General features: G+C 38.9%; 1 protein-coding gene and 1 non-coding gene across 4 annotated transcripts in view; both read left to right on the top strand.

The window, feature by feature from the left end:
- LMLN (leishmanolysin like peptidase) overlaps positions 1 to 20,403 on the top strand; it is a 67,759-nt gene that overhangs the window by 9,537 nt on the left and 37,819 nt on the right. For all 3 annotated transcript variants that reach the window (XM_070406411.1, XM_070406412.1, XM_070406413.1), the window contains exons 2-8: positions 5,247 to 5,344; positions 6,697 to 6,727; positions 7,602 to 7,684; positions 8,422 to 8,539; positions 9,365 to 9,543; positions 15,300 to 15,405; positions 19,939 to 20,033. In XM_070406411.1, coding sequence (XP_070262512.1) covers positions 5,247 to 5,344; positions 6,697 to 6,727; positions 7,602 to 7,684; positions 8,422 to 8,539; positions 9,365 to 9,543; positions 15,300 to 15,405; positions 19,939 to 20,033 — 710 coding nt within the window. The remainder of the gene's footprint in view (positions 1 to 5,246; positions 5,345 to 6,696; positions 6,728 to 7,601; positions 7,685 to 8,421; positions 8,540 to 9,364; positions 9,544 to 15,299; positions 15,406 to 19,938; positions 20,034 to 20,403) is intronic.
- Positions 15,621 to 15,727, top strand: LOC139004507 (U6 spliceosomal RNA). The gene has a single exon (XR_011470389.1). It is a non-coding gene; the product is annotated as a U6 spliceosomal RNA (small nuclear RNA).

Here is a 20,403-nt window from a genome sequence, read left to right as displayed (position 1 = left end):
CAAGAATTTTCTAGAAACTGCCGATAAATTTAGTGAGACCCTCGATAAATCTAGTGAGACCCTGGAGGATATAAAAACAGACCAACTACAAATTAAGCATACACTGACTGAAGTAAAGAATATTATACAGAGATCCAACAGCAAACTAGAGGATCCCAAGAATCAAGTCAAAGATTTGAAATACGAAGAAGCAAAAAACACCCAACCGGAAAAACAAAAGGAAAAAAGAATCAAAAAATATGAAGATACTACAAGGAGCCTCTGGGACAACTTCAAGCATACCAACATCTGAATTATGGGGGTGCCAGAAGAAGAGAGAGAGCAAGATATTGAAAACCTATTTGAAGAAATAATGACAGAAAACTTCCCCTACCTGATGAAAGAAATAGACTTACAAGTCCAGGAAGTGCAGAGAACCCCAACAAAAGGAATCCAAAGAGGACCACACCAAGACACATCATAATTAAAATGCCAGGGGCTAAAGACAAAGAGAGAATCTTAAAAGCAACAAGAGAAAAAGTTAGTTACCTACAAGGGAGTACCCATACGACTGTCAGCTGATTTCTCAACAGAAACTATGCAGGCTAGAAGGGAGTGGCAAGAAATATTCAAAGTGATGAACAGCAAGAACCTACAACCAAGATTACTCTATCCAGCAAAGCTATCATTCAGAATTGAAGGTCAGATAAAGAGCTTCACAGATAAGAAAATGCTAAAGGAGTTCATCACCGCCAAACCAGTATTATATGAAATGCTGAAAGGTATCCTTTAGGAAGAGGAAGAAGGAGAAAAAGGTAAAGATAGAAATTATGAACAACAAATACATATCTATCAACAAGTGAATCTAAAAATCAAGTGAATAAATAATCTGATGAACAGAATAAACTGGTGAATAGAATAGAATCAGGGGCATAGAAAGGGAGTGGACTGACAATTCTCGGGGGGAATGGATGTGGGGGTGCGGGAAGATACTGAAAAAAATTGTACACCTATGTATGAGGACAGTGGGGCGGTGGTAAGGGCAGAGGGTGCGGTGGGATCTGGGTGGAGGGAGCTATGGGGGGAAAAGGAACAACTAATAATCTGAACAATAGAGATTTAATTAAAAAAAAGAATATTAGGCTGGGCTAGAGAGAGAGAGAGAGAGAAACAAAGAGAAACATTGATTTGTGTTTTTCCACTTACACATTCATTGGTTGATTTTTTTTTTTTAATATAGTTTTATTGATTTCAGAGAGGAAGGGAGAGGGAGATAGATATGGAAACATCAATGATGAGAGAGAATCATTGACTGGCTGCCTCTCGCACGCCCCCCACTGGGGATCGAGCCCGCAACCCCGGCATGTGCCCTTGACCAGAATCGAACCTGGGACCTTTCAGTCTGCATGCCGACGCTCTATCCACTGAGCCAAACCGGCGAGGGCTCATTGGTTGATTCACCAGGGGTCGAACCTACAATCTTCGAGCATCAGTAAAATGCTCCAACTGACTGAGTTACTCGGCCAGGGCACCATCTGTATATTTTCTTCAGTGAAATGACTATTAAAGTTTTTAGCCTTTTTAAATTTTTTAAATTAATTTTTAGAGAGAGAAAAACATCAGTGTGAGAGAGTGAAACATCAATTGGATGACTCCAGCACTCCCCCTACAGGGGATGGAGCCTGCAGCCTGGACCCACGCAGGTGCCCTGATTAGGAATCCAACTGGCAATCTTTCAGTGCCAGGACTATGCCCAACCAACTGAGCCATACTGGCCAGGGCAGTTTTTGGTCATTTAAAAAATTGGGTTGTTTGTTTTCTTTTTCTTTTTTAACATTTTTATTGAATTTATCAGGGTGACATTGGTTAATATAGTTATATAGGTTTCAGCCCAGTCAGCTTGGCTCAGTGGTTAAGCATCGACTTATGAACCAAGAGGTCACAGTTTGATTCCCGGTCAGGGCACATGCCTGGGTTGTGTGCTAGGTCCCCAGTTGGGGATGTGCAGGAGGCAGCTAATCAATGATTTTCTCTCATCATTGATGTTTCTATCTCTCTCTTCCTCTCTGGAATCAATAAGAATGTCTTTTTAAAAATTATATAGGTTTCAGATGTACAGTTCTATAATACATAATCTGTATATTGTGTTATGTGTTTGCCACCCCAAGTCAAGTCTCCTTTCATCACCATTTATCCTCCTCATACCCTCTTCTACCCTCCCTTCCCCACTTAGATTGTTTGTTTTCATAATTGTTTAGTTTTAAGAGTTCTTTGTATATTTTGGATAATAGTCCCTTTTCAAATGTGTCTTTTGCAAATATTTTCTCCTATTGTGGCTTAACTTTTTCTCTTGATGTTATCTTTCACTGAGCAGAGTTTTTAATTTTAATAAAGTTGAATTTATCAATTATTTCATTCATGGACCATGCCTTTAGTGCTACATCTAAAAGGTCATTGCCATAACCAAGGTCATCTAGGTTCACTCCTATTGTATCCTTTAAGGGTTTTATTGTTTTGCATTTTATATTTAGGTCTACAGTCCATTTTGAGTTAATTTTATGAAGAATGTTAGGTGTGTGTCTAGATTCATTTTTTCCCATATGGATATCCAGTTGTTCTAAAACCATTCGTTGAAAAGATTATCTGTTCCATTGTGTTGCCTTTTTTCCCCTTTGTCAAAGCTCAGTTGACTGTATTTATGTGGTTCTATTTCTGGTCTCTCTATTCTGTTCTATTGCTCTGTCTCTGCTTTTGCCAGTACCACACTGTCTTGATTACTGTAGCTTTATAGTAAGTCATGAAGTTAGGTAGTGTCAGTCCTCTAAACTTTGTTCTTCTTTAATACTGTGTTGGCTATTCTAAGTCTTTTACCTATTTATGTAAATTTTAGAATCATTTGATTTATATCCACAATATAACCTGCTGAGATTTTGATTGGGATTACACTGAATATATACATCAAGTTGAGTCTATGCATAAATATGAAATATCTGTCTATTCATTCTTTATTTATTTATTTTTTTAAAACTAAATCTTTATTGTTCAGATTATTACATTAGTTACTCTTTTTTCCCACCATAACTCCCCTCCACCCAGTTCCAACCCCACCCTCTGCCCTCACTCCCCACCCACTGTCCTCATCCATAGGTGCACGGTTGTTGTCTAATCTCTTCACTCACCCCCACACCCCTTTCTCCCCCCCCCCCCCAAGAATAGTCAGTCCATTCCCTTTCTATGTCCCTGATTCTATTACAATCACCATTTCATCAGATTATTTATTCACTTGATTTTTAGATTCGCTTGTTGATAGATGTGTATTTGTTGTTCATAATTTGTATCTTTACCTTTTTCTTCTTCTTCCTCTTCTTACAGGATACCTTTCAGCATTTCATATAATACTGGTTTGGTGGTGATGAACTCCTTTAGCTTTTTCTTATCTGTGAAGCTCTTTATCTGGCCTTCACTTCTGAATGATAGCTTTGCTGGATAAAGTAGTCTTGGTTGTAGGTTCTTGGTATTCATCACTTTGAATATTTCTTGCCATTCCCTTCTGGCCTGCAAAGTTTCTGTTGAGAAATCAGCTGACAGTCGAATGGGTACTCCCTTGTAGGTAACTGATTTTCTTTCTCTTGCTGCGTTTAGGATTCTCTCTTTGTCTTTTGCTCTTGGCATTTTAATTATGATGTGTCTTGGTGTGGTCCTCTTTGGATTCCTTTTGTTTGGGGTTCTCTGTGCTTCCTGGACTTGGAAGTCTATTCCTTTCACCAGGTAGGGGAAGTTTTCTGTCATTATTTCTTCAAATAGGTTTTCAATATCTTGCTCTCTCTCATCTTCTGGCACCCCTATAATTCGGATGTTGGTACGCTTGAAGCTGTCCCAGAGGCTCCTTACACTATCTTCATATTTTCGGATTCTTTTTTCATTTTGCTTTTCCGGTTGGGTGTTTTTTGCTTCTTCGTATTTCAAATCTTTGACTTGATCCTTGCGACCCTCTGGTCTGCTGTTGGGAGTCTGTATAATATTCTTTATTTCAGTCAGTGTATGCTTAATTTCTAGTTGGTCCTTTATCACAACATCGAGGGTCTCATTAGATTTCTTGAGGATCTCACTACATTTATCGGCGGTCTTACCAGTCTTTTCGAGGGCTTCTAAACTGTTCTTTAAAGACCTTAAAAGTGTGGTTTTGAACTCTATATCCAACAGTTTGCTTTCCTCCAATTCTGTCGTTTGTGTCCTGTTTCTTTGTCTCGGCATTTTTTTATGCTTCGCTGTGTCGATAGAGTGCCTTTCTGTGCTAAGTGTCCCAATTACCTAAGGTAGACACTCTTGGTGCACCCCCTTGTGGGCTTTGTGCACAGTCTTGTTGTGGTTAAGCCTTGATTGTTGTAGTTATCACTGTGAGGAATTGACCTCCAGGTCAATTGGCTGTGAGAATCAGCTGTGTCTGCGGTGGGAGAACTTCTGTGCTGGAGACACCCCTCTGGGGCTAGACTTGCTTCGATGGGGCTTTGGTGCTCACTGAGTCTGCCTCCTGAGTGTGTCTTTTATGGTTCCATGGAGCTTAAAGCTGGATGGTCCCACTCTGACCTCTGGGCTTCCTGGCTCCTGGATCTCTAGGGAGGTGCTAATCTAGCCTTTGCCTGAGGCTACCCAGCAAAAGCCTCCCTGCAGGGCTTGGGCGGGGCGGGTCCTACGGGATCAACAGGGCTGCTCTCAGTCTTGCCCTCAGAGGCTCTGCTTCTCAGTGTCCCAGTAGTCGCTGCAAGCCCCACGGAGAGAAAGCTGCCCTAGGGTTCTGAGCGATGCCAGACAGTCCCGCTTCTCCCGTATGAGTCTGGGTCCTTAGAGACTCGCCCGGAACTGGAGCTCAGAGCCTGAGACTCCCTCCCGATTGAAAACAACCGCGCCCTCAGCCTCCAGCCCGCTCCACATGCACTCCGAACCTTAGTATTTTACTTCAGCACTGCGCCTCCTCTGAGCCTCGGTATGCTTTTCTCTTTCCTCCTAGTTGTAGAACATCCACTCAGCCAGCTTTCCTGTGGTTCTGGATGATGTCCGTTCTGTCTTTTAGTTGTATTTTTGAAGTGGTTGTTCGAGGCAGCAAACTCCTGTGTTTACCTATGCCGCCATCTTGGTTTTCCCCCATTCTTTATTTTTATTCTGGGTATTATACTTGAAATTTACTCTATTAATTTTACATTATGACCTCAATCGACTAATCTGTACAACATCTTTTAAAAAACTTTAAACCTATTCCTTTTTTTCAGGTCATAAATAAGGTCCATCTTAAAGCAAATCATGTTGTAAAGAGAGATGTTGATGAACATTTAAGAATCAAGACTGTCTATGATAAAAGTATTGAAGAGTAAGTATATCATTATTTTGTGATCTTTTTTATTAAGAATCAAACTTTAAAAAAAAATTTTTTTATTGATCTCAGAGAGGAAGAGAGAGATAAAAGCATCAATGATGAAAATCATTGATTGGCTGCCTCCTGCACATGCCCTACTGGGCATCAAGCCCGCAACCCAGGCATATGCCCTTGATAGGAATCAAACCAGGGACCCTTCAGTCCACAGGCCAACACTCTGTCCACTGCACCAAACCAGCTAGGGTAAGAATCAAACTTTTAAAGATATTTTTCTCTGTTATCTGAAGTTCCATAGGTTGAACTCAGAGCCAGTGCATCTTCCAGATGGACTAATTTGGAAAGATGATAGCCATGGGATATGATCAAAATCTATACATCATGTCCAGCTGGTGTGGTTCAGTGGTTGAGCATCAACCCATGCACCAAGAGGTCATGGCTCTATTCCCAGTTAGGGCACATGCCCAGGTTGAGGGCTCCATCCCCAGTAGGGGGTGTGCAGGATGATGTTTCTCTCTTATCTGTGTTTCTAACTCTCTCTCCCTTTCTCTCTCTTTAAAAATCAGTACAAACCTATTTAAAAAAAATCTATACACCATGCATAATTTGAACAAAACAAATGTGAATCTATTTGGATGTGGTCAATAACAGACCCAGAAGGCACCTCCTCAATAAATACTTGGAAGAAAAATAAGAGGAAGTAATTTTACACACACACACACAAACACACACACACACACACACACACACACACTAATAAGAACATTTACAAAATTATTCACCAGAGAGGTGGTATAGTCTAAATTTTTTATTTAGTGTAAGAGTAGTCCAGAAAACAGGTAAATTATGAATCTATAGTAGGTTTTTTAAAAAGATTTTTTATTGATTTTTAGAGAGAAAGGAAAGGAGAAGGGGATGAGAGAGAAACATTGATGGGCTGCCTCCTGCACGCCCCCCCCCATTAGGGATCGAGCCCACAACCCAAGTATGTGCCCTGACCGGGAATTGAACCAGCAACCTTTCAGTACAAGGGATGATGCCCAACCAACAGCCACACTGTCCAGGACAATCTATAGTATTTTATAAAAATCTATTAAGAGAAGTTGATGTCCTTTCCTATCTCTAACTTTCCAAATGAGTGAAATAGCATATGGTCATGCCTAGCACTGTGCTTTGGCACAGAGTGAACTCTCAAATACTTATTGAGATAAATTGAAATTTTGGGGGCTCGAAACTGCATGCTTCCACAAAGCATTCTTTGGGGCTCCTACCAGATGTATTCTGAACAATTGAGACAGTGCTCTGCCCAGGATGGCAATTCTTATGTTTCATGTTGTCATTTCTTTCAGGTTGCTCCATGAAAAAAGGTCCCTTGTTAAGGTAGGTAATAAATACTCAGGGTTTGAATTGGATACTTAAAATGGGTATATTTTGTTTTATGTAAATTCGACTTCGGTAAAGAAAACTATATACATGACTTTTGTCAATGACTGAATACAAGATGTTGGTAGTGAATTGATAAATGTATTTATCATTTTCACCAAAGGTGTCTTTGTTATGCACTCACCAAAACTTTGTCTGTATTTGATATTAAATTAGTCTTCTCATTTTCTTAATTGTTCTCTTAAGTTTTGGGGGAGCAGAACATATTGAGGATAGTGTACAAAAAGCTGATTTTTTGGAAATGCTTTGAAAATACATTGTGGAAATGCTTTTTCTTCTGAAGAATAATTCACCTGAAAGTATGATATGCCAAAGTTGTTTATAGAAGTGCTAACCTCATTAGTTTTTTAACTGTTACAGAGAGTGACACACACACATGTTAAGCTAGTTCATTCACAGAAATAATCGAGGTTAAAGTAAATTTTCTAAACATAAGATTTTCTTAACATAAACTACCATGATGTTGGAACCAGTTAACTCAGTCTCAAATTTGAAGTAATTTAGATTAATAGTTCAGATTTATGTTTTCTAATATTCTATTTACACAGAAGTAGGGAAGGAAGTTTCCAGCTAGTGTTCTTTCCCCAAACTCATCTAGAAAATGAGGAAATTCCTCTGCTCCTAGACATATTTACTCTTTCCCCTACTTCTTGTCATGCAACCTTTAACTAATTAATATCTGTATTCTAAAATTGTAAGGCTTTTTCCTTTTTTTACCCTCAGGCATTAAATCCTATGTGTACTTGTTTTAAATGTAATTTACACTTTGATTATAATTCTGACTAGTTTTCTTTGTTTAACTTTTATTTAGAACAAACTTTTTCCACAAGCTATTTCTTATTTAGAGAAGACTTTTCAGGTTCGTAGACCTGCGGGCACTATCTTACTTAGTAGGTATGTCATATTAAACACAGATCATTTTCTTGTCATTTAGTACTCTGCCCTCCCCATTCTACCTATATGGCAAATTATGAAATTTATACTAGAATATTTTATTATGATTTTTTAGAGACCAAAATACAAGCTATTTTAAAAATAATATAAAAGCATCTGTTGGATAATTATTCTTTTCCTGATTTTCTATTATATGGTGACTTACTAGATTTTTTCCTAAGGCAGTGATGGCGAACCTATGACACCTCTGACATGCGAACTCATTTTTTTTGGTTGATTTTTCTTTGTTAAATGGCATTTAAATATATAAAATAAATATCAAAAATATAAGTCTTTGTTTTACTATGGTTGCAAATATCAAAAAATTTCTATATGTGACACGGCACCAGAGTTAAGTTAGGGTTTTTCAAAATGCTGACACGCTGAGCTCAAAAGGTTCGCCATCACTGTCCTAGGGTATAGTTGTCCCTGCTTGCTACATCCCCTTTTTCCCTCCTTCTTTGTCTGCAGTATTGGTTTTATGAAATATTTGGGTATTTGAAAACTCAGATCAGGAGGATTTCCCATGGAACCAAAATTTTTCCTTAGGCCACTTTTCTAACTAAAATAGTAACTATTAATGAACTGATATAGCAGTTACTAGTTTTTTATGATGTCTTTGACTACTGTGAACTATTCTCCCCCCCCCTTTTTTTTACTTTTTGGAAATTAAACTTTGATATACAAATGAACTGAAGACAATGTGCAACAAACCAATACCTAAGGAAGGAAAATGATCCCCACAGATACTGTACTGGAGAATGTGCAGAGCATACAAAATGTGGCCCCATTATAGTGCCAGAAGAGCACCTCCAGGTAATTCAGCCTGCTCTTAGCAATGTTTTTTGTTTTGTTTTGTTTTTTGCCATAAATGTTCCTTAAGGGTTTTTCTTTTTTTCTTAAGCAATGTTTTTATTCTTTAGAATAACTTTAGGGGAAATTTTGAATCTGTGTTACCAAGAAGTGTTTTTCTTTAATATACATTTTTATTGATTTCAGAGAGGAATGGAGAGGGAGAGAGAGAGATAGAAACATCAATGATGAGAGAGAATCATTGATCAGCTGCCTCCTGCACATCCCCCACTGTGGATCAAGCCAGCAACCCCAGCGTGTGCCCGGATTGGGAATCAAACTGATCTCCTGGTTCATAGGTCGACGCCTAACCACTAAGCCATAAGGCCGGGCTACCTTATATACTTTTGTATTTGAATTTTTTAAAAGATACATGAATTACTTATAGTAGGAAATATATTTATCTTTTAAATTTTTAAAATTAATTTTGAAATTAAAAAAACCATAGATTTATAGGAAGGTGCAAAAAAAAAATGTATGAGGAGGTCCCTTTTATATTTCTTTTTTGCATCCTGATTGGCTGCCGCTTAGAAATAGAAATTGTTTGTTCGAGGTAAAATTATAGATTTATGATTATTTTACATAAAGTAGAAATTTTAGTAAAATGGATTTAGAGTTACTAGTAGAGACAAGGAGTAGAGGGAGGTATGGCTTTTGATAAATTTGAGAGATAAATAAAAATTAAATTATATATATTCAGAGTCTGGATTCACTATAAATTAAAAGTCTCCACAGCTAACCTTGTCTTTGGTCTGATTTTCTGTTGCCCCCCATCCCCCATGGGCGCAGCAATGCAGGGTCTGCCGTGGGGGTAAGTGGCCCTGTGGAGCGGTGGGTGTGCCAGACCAAGAGGGGGTCCGAGATGCTGACTTTGTTCTTTATGTTGGTGCTCTGGCCACCGAGAGGTGCAGCCATGAAAACATCATTTCTTATGCAGCCTATTGTCAGCAGGAAGCAAAAATGGACAGGTAAGCTTTCCCCTGAGACTTATTTCTCAACATCTAATATGGGAATGTTTAAAACAAACTATATTATGTGTTTAGAGCACAGGAAGTTTGCACTTGCCAGATTGTCTTCAGAAGTAAGAAATGGCACACTGCCTGAATGGGGGGGCAGAATGTGGAGGAATGAGGTTACATTTAAGGAAAATGAAATTTTTTGAATCACTGGTATGTGCTTCAGAATTATTCTGTCAGTACTTAAGTTGGTAAGGAGTTCAAAATCAGCATCATGGATTATGAAAAGCAGTCTGTTACCATGATACTATGTAATTATTGATCCATGAAATTGACTCAAAAATTTTTAGCTTTTGAATATTCAAAGAGCTTATAGTTAAATATTGAGTGTTATGTACTAATGAAGAAGAAAGTGCTGTATTGTTTTGCAGATACATATGTCAGCTTGTTTAGTAAAAAGAATATATATATAATAGAGTGTTGTTTTTTCCCCCTGAGATATTAGTTAAATACTAGTGGCCCAGTGCACAAATTTTGTGCACTGGGCCTGGCTGGCAATCGGGGCCAATCGGGCCTTCCTTCCCTTGGCTGCCAGCTGCCGGCTGGGGCCTTCCTTCATTCTACGTCGCCCCCTGGTGTTCAGCGCATGTCATAATGAGCGGTCGAACTCCCAGTCGGTCGAACTCCTGAGGGGAAAATATTCATATTAGCCTTTTATTATATAGGATACTTACAAATAAGCTTAGGTTAGGAAGAAGCCATGTGTACCTTGCTGTCAGAAGCCACTTTAGTGGACACTGTGTAAGGATGAGAGCTTCATGAAATGGATTGAAGAGAAAGACAGGGCTCTTTTAATCTAATGTTATAGAAGTCCCTGATGGGTTTTAGGCCTGACAGTGACATCCATTTTGTATTTTAGAGGTTGCTAGCAATGTTTTGGTAAGTGAATTATATATATACTGTTTCTAAGTGTAAGTCTATTGTTTTCAAATATGAAGAAACTATACTATGTTTTTTATTTTATTTTTTTATAAATATTTATTGTTCAGATTATTACAGTTGTTCCTCTTTTTCCCCCCATAGCTCCCTCCATCCGGTTCCCATCCCACCCCCGCCCTTACCCCCCCATCCTCGTCCATAGGTGTACAATTTTTGTCCAGTCTCTTCCCGCTCCCCCCACACCCATTTCCCCCAAGAATTGTCAGTCCACTTCCTTTCTATGCCCCTGATTCTATTCTATTCACCAGTTTATTCTGTTCATCAGATTTTTTATTCACTTGATTTTTAGATTCACTTGTTGATAGATATGTATTTGTCACTTTTTTCATAATTTGTATCTTTACCTTTTTCTTCTTCTTCCTCTTCTTAAAGGATACCTTTCAGCATTTCATATAATACTGGTTTGGTGGTGATGAACTCCTTTAGCATTTTCTTATCTGTGAAGCTCTTTATCTGACCTTCATTTCTGAATGATAGCTTTGCTGGGAAGAGTAATCTTGGTTGTAGGTTCTTGCTTTTCATCACTTTGAATATTTCTTGCCACTCCCTTCTGGCCTGCATAGTTTCTGTTGAGAAATCAGCTGACAGTCGTATGGGTACTCCCTTGTAGGTAACTAACTGTTTTTCTCTTGCTGCTTTTAAGATTCTCTCTTTGTCTTTAGCCCCTGGCATTTTAATTATGATGTGTCTTGGTGTGGTCCTCTTTGGATTCCTTTTGTTGGGGTTCTCTGCACTTCCTGGACTTGTAAGTCTATTTCTTTCACCAGGTAGGGGAAGTTTTCTGTCATTATTTCTTCAAATAGGTTTTCAATATCTTGCTCTCTCTCTTCTTCTGGCACCCCCATAATTCGGATGTTGGTACGCTTGTAGCTGTCCCAGAGGCTCCTTACACTATCTTCACACTTTCGGATTCTTTTTTCATTTTGCTTTTCTGGTTGGGTGTTTTTTGCTTCCTCGCATTTCAAATCTTTGACTTGATTCTTGCGCTTCTCTGGTCTGCTCTTGGGAGTCTGTATAATATTCTTTATTTCAGTCAGTGTATGCTTAATTTCTAGTTGGTCCTTTATCACACCATCGAGGGTCTCATTAGATTTCATGTACATCTCATCAAGTTTATCAACAGCCTCTAGAAGCCTCTTGAGAGACCTCAAAAGTGTGGTTTTGAATTCTATATCCAGTAGCCTGCTTTCCTCCGGTTCTGTCCTTTGTGGTCTGTTTCTTTGTCTCGGCATTTTTTTTATGCTTCCCTATGTCTATAGAGTGGCTTTCCGTGTGTCCAATTACCTGAGGTGGACACTCTTGGTGCACCCCCTTGTGGTCTCTGTGAGCAGTCTTGTAGTCAAGCCTTGATTGTTGTAGGTAATTACTACTTGACCTCCAGGCCAACTGGCTGTGAGAATCAGCTGTGTTTGCAGTGGGAGAACTTCTGTCCTCTAGGGAGGTGCTAATCTAGCCTTTGCCTGAGGCTATCCGGCAAATGGCTCTGTGCAGGGCTTGGGCAGGGCGGGTCCCACAGGATCAACAGGGCCGAGGAGGGAGCAGTAATGGCTGCTCTCAGTCCGTCCCCAGGGGCTCTGCCTCTCTGTCCCAGCAACCGCTGCAAACCTCGGACGGACCGAAGCCAAACAGTCCCGCTTCTCCCATTTGAGTCTGGGTCCCTAGAGACTCGCCTGTATCTGGAGCTCAGAGTCTGAGGCTCCCGCCAGATTGAAACAGTCAACCGCGCCCTCAGCCACCAGCCCGCGCCGCACGCACTCCGCACCTTAGTATTTTACTTCAGCACTGCACCTCCTCTGATTCCCGGTTCCTCCTAGTTGTAGAACTTCCACTCAGCCAGCCTTCCTGTGGTTCTGGATGATGTCCGTTCCGTCTTTTAGTTGTATTTTTGAAGTGGTTGTTCGAAGCAGCAAACACCGGCGTTAACCTATGCCGCCATCTTGGTTTCTTCCTATTTCTTCAAATAGGTTTTCAATATCTTGCTCTCTCTCTTCTTCTGGCACCCCCATAATTTGGATGTTGGTACGCTTGAAGTTGTCCCAGAGGCTCCTTGCACTATCTTCATATTTTTGGATTCTTTTTTCTTTTTGTTTTTCTGGTTGGGTGTTTTTTGCTTCTTTGTATTTCAAATCTTTGACTTGATTCTTGGGATCCTCTAATCTGCTGTTGGATCTCTGAATATTATTCTTTTTTTTAGTCAGTGTATGCTTAATTTCTAATTGGTCCTTTTTCATATCCTTGAGGGTCTCACTATATTTCTCAGAGGTTTCTAGAAGATTCTTGAGTAGTCTTACAACTGTGGTTTTGAACTCTATATCCAGTAGTTTTCTTTCCTCCATTTCTGTCATTTCTGTTTCTTTGTCTCCACATTTTGGCTGTTTCCCTGTGTTGATAGAGGGGCTTTGTGTGCTAGGTGTCCTACAGGGTCCAGTGGCTCAGCCTCCCCAATTACCTGAGGTGGACACTCTTGGTGCACTCCTTTGTGGGCTGTGAGCACAGTCTTGTTGTAGTTAAGCCTTGATTGCTGTTGGTATCACTGGGAGGAATTGACCTCCAGGCCAATTGGCTGTGAAGACCAGTTGTGTCTACAGTGGGAGAACTTCTGTGCTGGAGACACCCTTACGGGGCAGGACTTGCTTTAGTGGGGCTTTGGCGCTCACTGAGTCTGCCCAGGTTTTTAGGCAGAGAAAGGCCAGACCATTCATATGCAAAAGCCTCTGCGCACAGCTTGGGTGGGGTTGTAAATTGGGTAGGATGGGGTCTCAGGGAATCACCAGGGTGGAGCAAACCGCAATGGCTGCCAGTCTGCTCTGCCTCAGAGAGGTCCCGGGGTCTCTGGGTCCCGCGGGCCCCGTGTAGGAACAATGACCGCTGCAAGCACCTCTGCGAGAAAGCCGCCCTCACGTTCCGGCCCAATGCCAGACAGTCCAGTTTCTCTCCATATGAGTCTGGGTCCCCAAATTCTCACCCGGAACTGGAGTTCAGAGCAGTCGGGACCTTGTATCTCCCTCCCAATTGAAAAAGACAACAGCGTACCCAGCTGCCAGCCCCTTACGCGCGCTCCTCCATACCTCCACACTTCCACACCTCTGCACCTCCTACCAGACTCAATGCACTTTTCTCTTTCCTTCTAGTTGTATAATCTCCACTCAGCCAGCCTTCCTGTGGTTCTGGATGATATTCATTTTGTCTTTTAGTTGTAGTTTTAATGTGGTTGTGCACGGCAGCAAGTTCAGGTGTTTGTTTACCTATGCCACCATCTTGGTTGTCCTATACATGTTTTTTTTGTGTGTGTGTGTTTTTTTTTAATTTAAAAAATATATATATTTTATTGATTTTTTACAGAGAGGAAGGGAGAGAGATAGAGAGCTAGAAACATCGATCAGCTGCCTCCTGCACACCTCCTACTGGGGATGTGCCCGCAACCCAGGTACATGCCCTTGACCGGAATCGAACCTGGGACCCTTCAGTCCGCAGGCCAACGCTCTATCCACTGAGCCAAACCGATTTTGGCTATACGTGTTTTTTAAATAAGACAAATGTTACTTTCTAAATAGGCAATCAAAATTTAATGAGGTTTGTGGTATTTCTATGGTAAAATGTTACAATAGTGATGAGAGAAATGACCTGGGGGTTCCTTACCATTGTTTGTTTGCCATTGCTTTTAAAAGATAGGTAAGTGCATGAGAAAACTGACTGAATTACTCTGGGTCCTAGTCGGCTCTTGGACTCAGGTTCTGGGTGCAGAGGAGATGTAGAATTCTGTAGATTCTAGCCGAAACTGGTTTGGCTCAGTGGATAGAGCGTCGGCCTGCGGACTGAAGGGTCCCAGGTTCGATTCCGGTCAAGGGCATGTACCTGGGTTGCGGGCACATCCCCAGTGGGAAATATGCAGGACGCAGCTGGTCGATGTTTCTCTGTCATCGATGTTTCTAACTCTCTGTCTCTCTCCCTTCCTCTACGTAAAAAATCAATAAAATATATTTAAAAAAAAAAGAATTCTGTAGATTCTAGAAGGTATAGAATATGAAAGAAGATAATGGGAAGATAGAGAACTTTGTATGAATGAAGGGCAATGTTGGGGTGGGAGAGGGAATAGTGAGATGGAAATAAGAAGGTCCAGCAACTGTCAGCAACCTGAATGATTTGTTTATTGTCCTATAGTGTATTCTCGTTTCCCTCTCTATTTACTTGACTGTCCTTGTACCTGTAAATATAGAGAAATGCTGAGGTCATATATGGATTTTGCAAGTAAAATAGAGTTAGAATTCGAATTTTTCAGTACATTTCTTTATTTGGTATATATTGAAATTTTAAAAATTCATAGTAAAATAAAATTAACTGACTAAATCCTTTTTTAGAAATAGTTGTTGATTAGTCATGCCATAGAAACACAGAGGTATATGTCTTCAAAATAAAAGATGGTGAAAGTTAGGTGTTATTATACAAAATGACATTTGATATTTAGCAAAGATTTTCCTGACCTTGGGCACTTGTTTGTTTTGTTTTTAATTGATCTTAGAGAGAGAAAAACATCAACCAGTTGTCTCCTGTCAGTGCCCCAACCAGGGATCGAACCCACAACCTGGGTATGTGTCCTGATGGATAATTGAACTTGCCACCTTTTGGTGTATGAGATAACACTTAACCAACTAAGCCACACCAGCCAGGGCATGACCTTGGGAAATTTTTTATAGAAAAGTATAGATTAATAAATACCATAATACATATTATTCTGGAATATAATAAAAATTCAATGTCTACTTTAACAGGCCAATAGCAGGATATGCTAACCTGTGTCCAAATATGATCTCTACCCAGCCTCAGGAGTTTATTGGGATGCTGTCTACAGTGAAACATGAGATTATTCATGCCCTGGTAAATTTTCCTGTTAACTCTTCTGTGTGTGTGTGTATGCGCCTTGGTTTTCTGTTTATTGTGCTTTCATTTTGATGTATATATTAACATTTAAGATTATGTAGATTCTTAAATTCATGTTCCATAAAACAGTTGATTAGGCCTTTGCCAGTAGAAAATTTCTGATGATTAGCATTTGAGCTAGGTTGAGTTATACTATTTAAAATAATTAAACAGTGCTCGCTTCGGCAGCATGTATACTAAAATTGGAACGGTACAGAGAAGATTAGCATGGCCCCTGGGCAAGGATGACATGCAAATTCGTGAAGCGTTCCATATTTTTACAGCCTAAGTGCCCATCAGCAAATGAGTGGATTAAAAAACTGTGATACATCTACACAATGAAATACTACATCTACACAATGAAATACTATGCCGCTATAAAAAGGAAGGAACATTTACCATTTGCAACAACATGGATGGAACTGGAGAGCATTATGCTAATCGAAATAATCCAGTCGGAGAAAGATAAATATCACATGATCTCACTCATATGTGGGATATAATGATCAACATAATTTGATGAACAAGAATAGATTGATCTAGAGAGAAATGTTAAGGGAAGCAGGGGTTAGAGAGCAACTAAAGGGCTTGTATGCATGCTTATTAGCATAACCAATGGACACAGACACTGGGGCAGTGGGGGTTTGCCCAGGGTGGGAATGGCTGGGGGTAGGGGGCCAGTTGGGGAAAAGGGAGACATATGTAAAACTTTAGACAATAAAAAAATAATAATAATAATTAAACAAATTAGTATATTAGGCAAATGGGATTTTTGACAAAATAATTGTTTCTACAGAAAAAACTTAGTAATTTAGAAAAATTTACTTTCCTCTAAAATGACAACTGATATACTAATTATAGATCTTATCTCCTACAGAGATCTTATTTCTAAAATTCCTCTTGGTCTATTTAGGCTTTCTAAGTGTATATGTACTAACTGATTCAGAACTTCTTTCATTTCCCTAATTTATCCAAAATAAATTTTGACTATGTGTCTAGGGAATTAAACAATGTTGCCTAAGATGCTAGGACATGTTCTTCTGATACCATCTGTGTATTTAGACAGTAGATGGCAGTAAATTTAAAAGAGAGAGTATTACACTGATCTAGGTGTGATTTTTTAAAATTCTATCACTAAAAATCTTTGGGATCTTGTGTAAATTACTTCGCCTTTGTAAGCCTCAATTTCATCTGTAAAATGAAGATATTAGTACATGCTACAATGGGATTTTTCTCTTGAAGATTATATAAGACAAAACATAAATGAGCCTGGCCCATGAGGTTCAGTGGTTGAGCATTGACCCATGAATCAGGAGGTCACAGTTCAATTCCAGGTCAGGGCACATGACTGGGTTTCAGGCTGGATCCCCAATAGGGAGCGTGTAGGAGGCAGCCAATTAATGATTCTCATCATTGATGTTTCTAACTTTCCCTCTCCCTTTCTCTCTTGAAATTTAAAAGAAAAAGGTTTTTTTTTTTAAAGTAGTAGGAACTGAAATGTTTTTTGTTTTTTTAAAAAACTTATAAATGGCTTAGCACCATGTCGTACATAATAAGGTGTAATAAAATTAGTGGCTATTATTTATTAGTCTTATTTAGTGAGCTATCATGTATGACCTTGAAATGCAGGCCTCACTCTCTTTTTTGTGGGGGGGGGACCCTCAAATATTAGGACATATATTGATTTACTGGAAGTATAAAATGTGGGATTCAGGACTAACTTACCCTACTAGTCCAGCTCCATTTCCCTGTGCTTTTCTTGTCTGTATTTTTCTTAAGCATCAGTCTTTAAATCAGAAAATACATTGAATAACTTGGTGAAACTGTATGTAACCAAATAGTACTTATATATTTCAAGTAAGGAGATTCCAAAATGAATAATTTATTTTCCCTTTATTAAAAAAAGTAAGCTGAACCTGCTCAATTTGGTGAAAGACAAATGTCATTCTGAGTAACATTTTAAGCTTTAAGTTATAAAATCTATAGATACTTGAGAGAACCAGAGTAAAACAACAGGTTTTTAAGTCTAATCTATAGGTGAACATGAATACAGAGCTCCTAAACTTGAGATAAATTAGGTTATGAATAGACCACAAAAGGAAAGGTTCACTTGGCCAAGAAATGTATGAGAAGGTATTCACACTTGCTTTACTAATCAGGTAATTTCAAATTAAAGTGAGACACCATTGAATGTAAAAACATGTATGAGAGGCAAATAGATTTCAAGGTAGTGGTTACTTCTGGGAAGAGAGGGAGGAAAAAGGATTAGGTAGTAAGGCTTCAGCAGTATTTTACTCTGGAGTGTTTTATTTATTAAAAAAGAAAAACCTGAAGAAAATATGGAAAAACTAACATCTTAAATCCTTTTAAAGAGGATGCATAAGTTTCTGTTAGGCTTTTGAAACTTTTCTGTGTATTTGAATTATTTTACAAATTGTAAAGCCCCACAAAATTTAAAGATTAGTTTAAATCTCAAAAACCATCCTGGAGGATGGAAAGAATTAAATGTTTAATAAAGTTAAATATGTTCATAGCTCTCGACTACAGTCATCCATGGTACTTTAAATACTAGATAATCCTTCTGAAATATGAGTGCTTAGAAAAACTTTCTAGTTGATAGGGTGGGAAAAATGTTTATTTAGAATATCATAAAGGATGAGACAAATCATACTATTTTAAACTTTACGTAACTTCAGTGAGTTTTATATTTAAAACTATTTAGATATTCTTAGCTGATTCCATTAAGTATCCTTTGCATCTTTAGAGGTTAAAAAAGAAGAAATATAGGAATAAAATACTAATATGGATTCCATTAATCATACTGGCAAGCATGAATGACACAGACCATAGTTATGTAAGCAAAGAAATTTGCCAATGAAATTGATTAAGTGATCATTTATGATTGTTAGTTATCTATAATAATAAAAGCGCAGTATGCTATTTAAACCAGACATCCTTCTGGATGTCCTTCGGGTCCACCTTCTGGACGAAGCCAGGGCTGTGAGGGAAGTCCAGGTCCTGGGTGCCTGCTGGTGGCTGGAGGGAAGCCTGGGTCCCGGGTGCCGGAGGGAAGCCCGTGCCAGCAGCCAGGGGAAGGAAGGCCTACTCTTGCACGAGTTTTGTGCATTGGGCCTCTAGTTTGAATATAAGCTGTAGCATATTCTCAATGTATAAGATATACATAAAGTAGTTACAGCCCGGCTGGCATGGCTCAGTGGTTGAGCATCAACCTATGAACCAGGAGGTCATGGTTTGATTCCTGGTTAGGGCACATGCCCAGATTGCAGACTCAATCCCAGTAGGGGGCGTACAGGAGGCAGCCGATCCATGATTCTCTCATTATGGATGTTTGTCTCCCCCCCCCCCCTTCCTTCCTCTCTGAAATCAATCAAAATATTTTTTTTCAAAAAAAAGAAGAAGTAGTTCCCAAAGTGCTTTGTTTTAGCTATTAGATTAGGAAAGAAAGCAAGAAAAGAAATAGGAGATATCAAATGTCAACAATTTTTTTGCCCACTTTCTCATGTTAATTGGAAGGGGAGGGATAGAGAATAGGAATTTGAATGTCTTTATGTGAAATATACATTATCATTAAAATTGAACACTTCTCTTTTTAAAATATATTTTATTGATTTTTTACGTAGAGGAAGGGAGAGGAATAGAAAGTTAGAAACATCGACGAGAGAGAAACATTGATCAGCTGCCTCCTGCACACCCCCCACTGGGGATGTGCCCGCAACCAAGGTACATGCCCTTGACCGGAACCGAACCTAGGACCCTTCAGTCCGCAGGCCGATGCTCTATCCACTGAGCCAAACCGGTTAGGGCAAAATTGAACACTTCTTTAAAAACTATTTAAAATGTGATTAGAAACATAAAAATTCACATTGTAAAACAATTTTGGGAATGTGGGTGATTTTACACATTATCATATTAGCAAAAGAACCACAGCTAACATTTTCATATATGTTCCAATTTTTATTAAGTGTATAAATACACACACACACACCATACACACGCACACTCATTTCCACTTAAGTGTAGATATATATTAAATGTGGATTTTGAAATCAAAGACACTGAAATTTTATGAATGTTCTTAGGAACATATTTGATCACTCACCCCCTACTCTATTGTTAATTTTTCTCAATAGTAGCATTTCCTGGATGCAGTTATAGAGTTTAGTGAGTTTATGTGAAGATCTACTGTGATTAATACTTTCTTAAACAAATAAATGCATTGTCTATACCCTAAAGAATATCTTTGTTACTGTTACTTATGGTTTCCTCACTTAATAATCTCAGGTAATTAGAATTTAAAATTCAAAAATATGAACTACTTCATTGTCCAATTTCAATATAAGAAGTTCCTGTAGAAGTACTGATGCTTCTATGTGGTTATATCAGTGTTCTCTTTTGATAGCAGCATGCTATGATGTCTCTAATCAGAATTGATATTTTTTACTTTAAGACATTTCCAACTTTTTCTTATAGGGTTTCTCTGCTGGGCTATTTGCATTCTACCGTGATAAAGATGGAAATCCTCTAACTTCAAGATTTGCAGATGGTCTCCCACTTTTTAATTATAGGTATTTGTTATTTTTATTCTTCTCTTTTAGGAGAGATACTAAGATTTGAATCTGAGAATTGTAGCATGTTAAGTGCCATAAATAACAGTTGTTTTATGGCTAGCCTAAGAAAATTATAGCTGTAAAAACAAGATAGGGTATAAGAGGTCATTTAGCTTCACATACAAAGAAGTTTTAAAATTTTATATCATTAAATTCATCTCTTTTTTCCTTTATTGCATAAGAAAGTTCCTGCCCTCCAAAGATTATAAAAATATTACTCTAGCCCTGGCTGTTGTGGCTCAGTGCTTGGAGCATCATCCAGTACAACGAACTCTGGTAGCAGGTTCAAGCCCAGTCTGGGTGCCTGTGCGAGGCAACCGATTGATGT

Source organism: Myotis yumanensis, unplaced genomic scaffold, assembly GCF_028538775.1.
Source record: "Myotis yumanensis isolate MYYU_CA2020_CCGP unplaced genomic scaffold, mMyoYum1.0.hap1 SCAF_2, whole genome shotgun sequence".
In the NCBI taxonomy this organism is placed as follows: domain Eukaryota; kingdom Metazoa; phylum Chordata; class Mammalia; order Chiroptera; family Vespertilionidae; genus Myotis; species Myotis yumanensis.
This window is presented reverse-complemented; position numbering and strand designations above follow the sequence as displayed.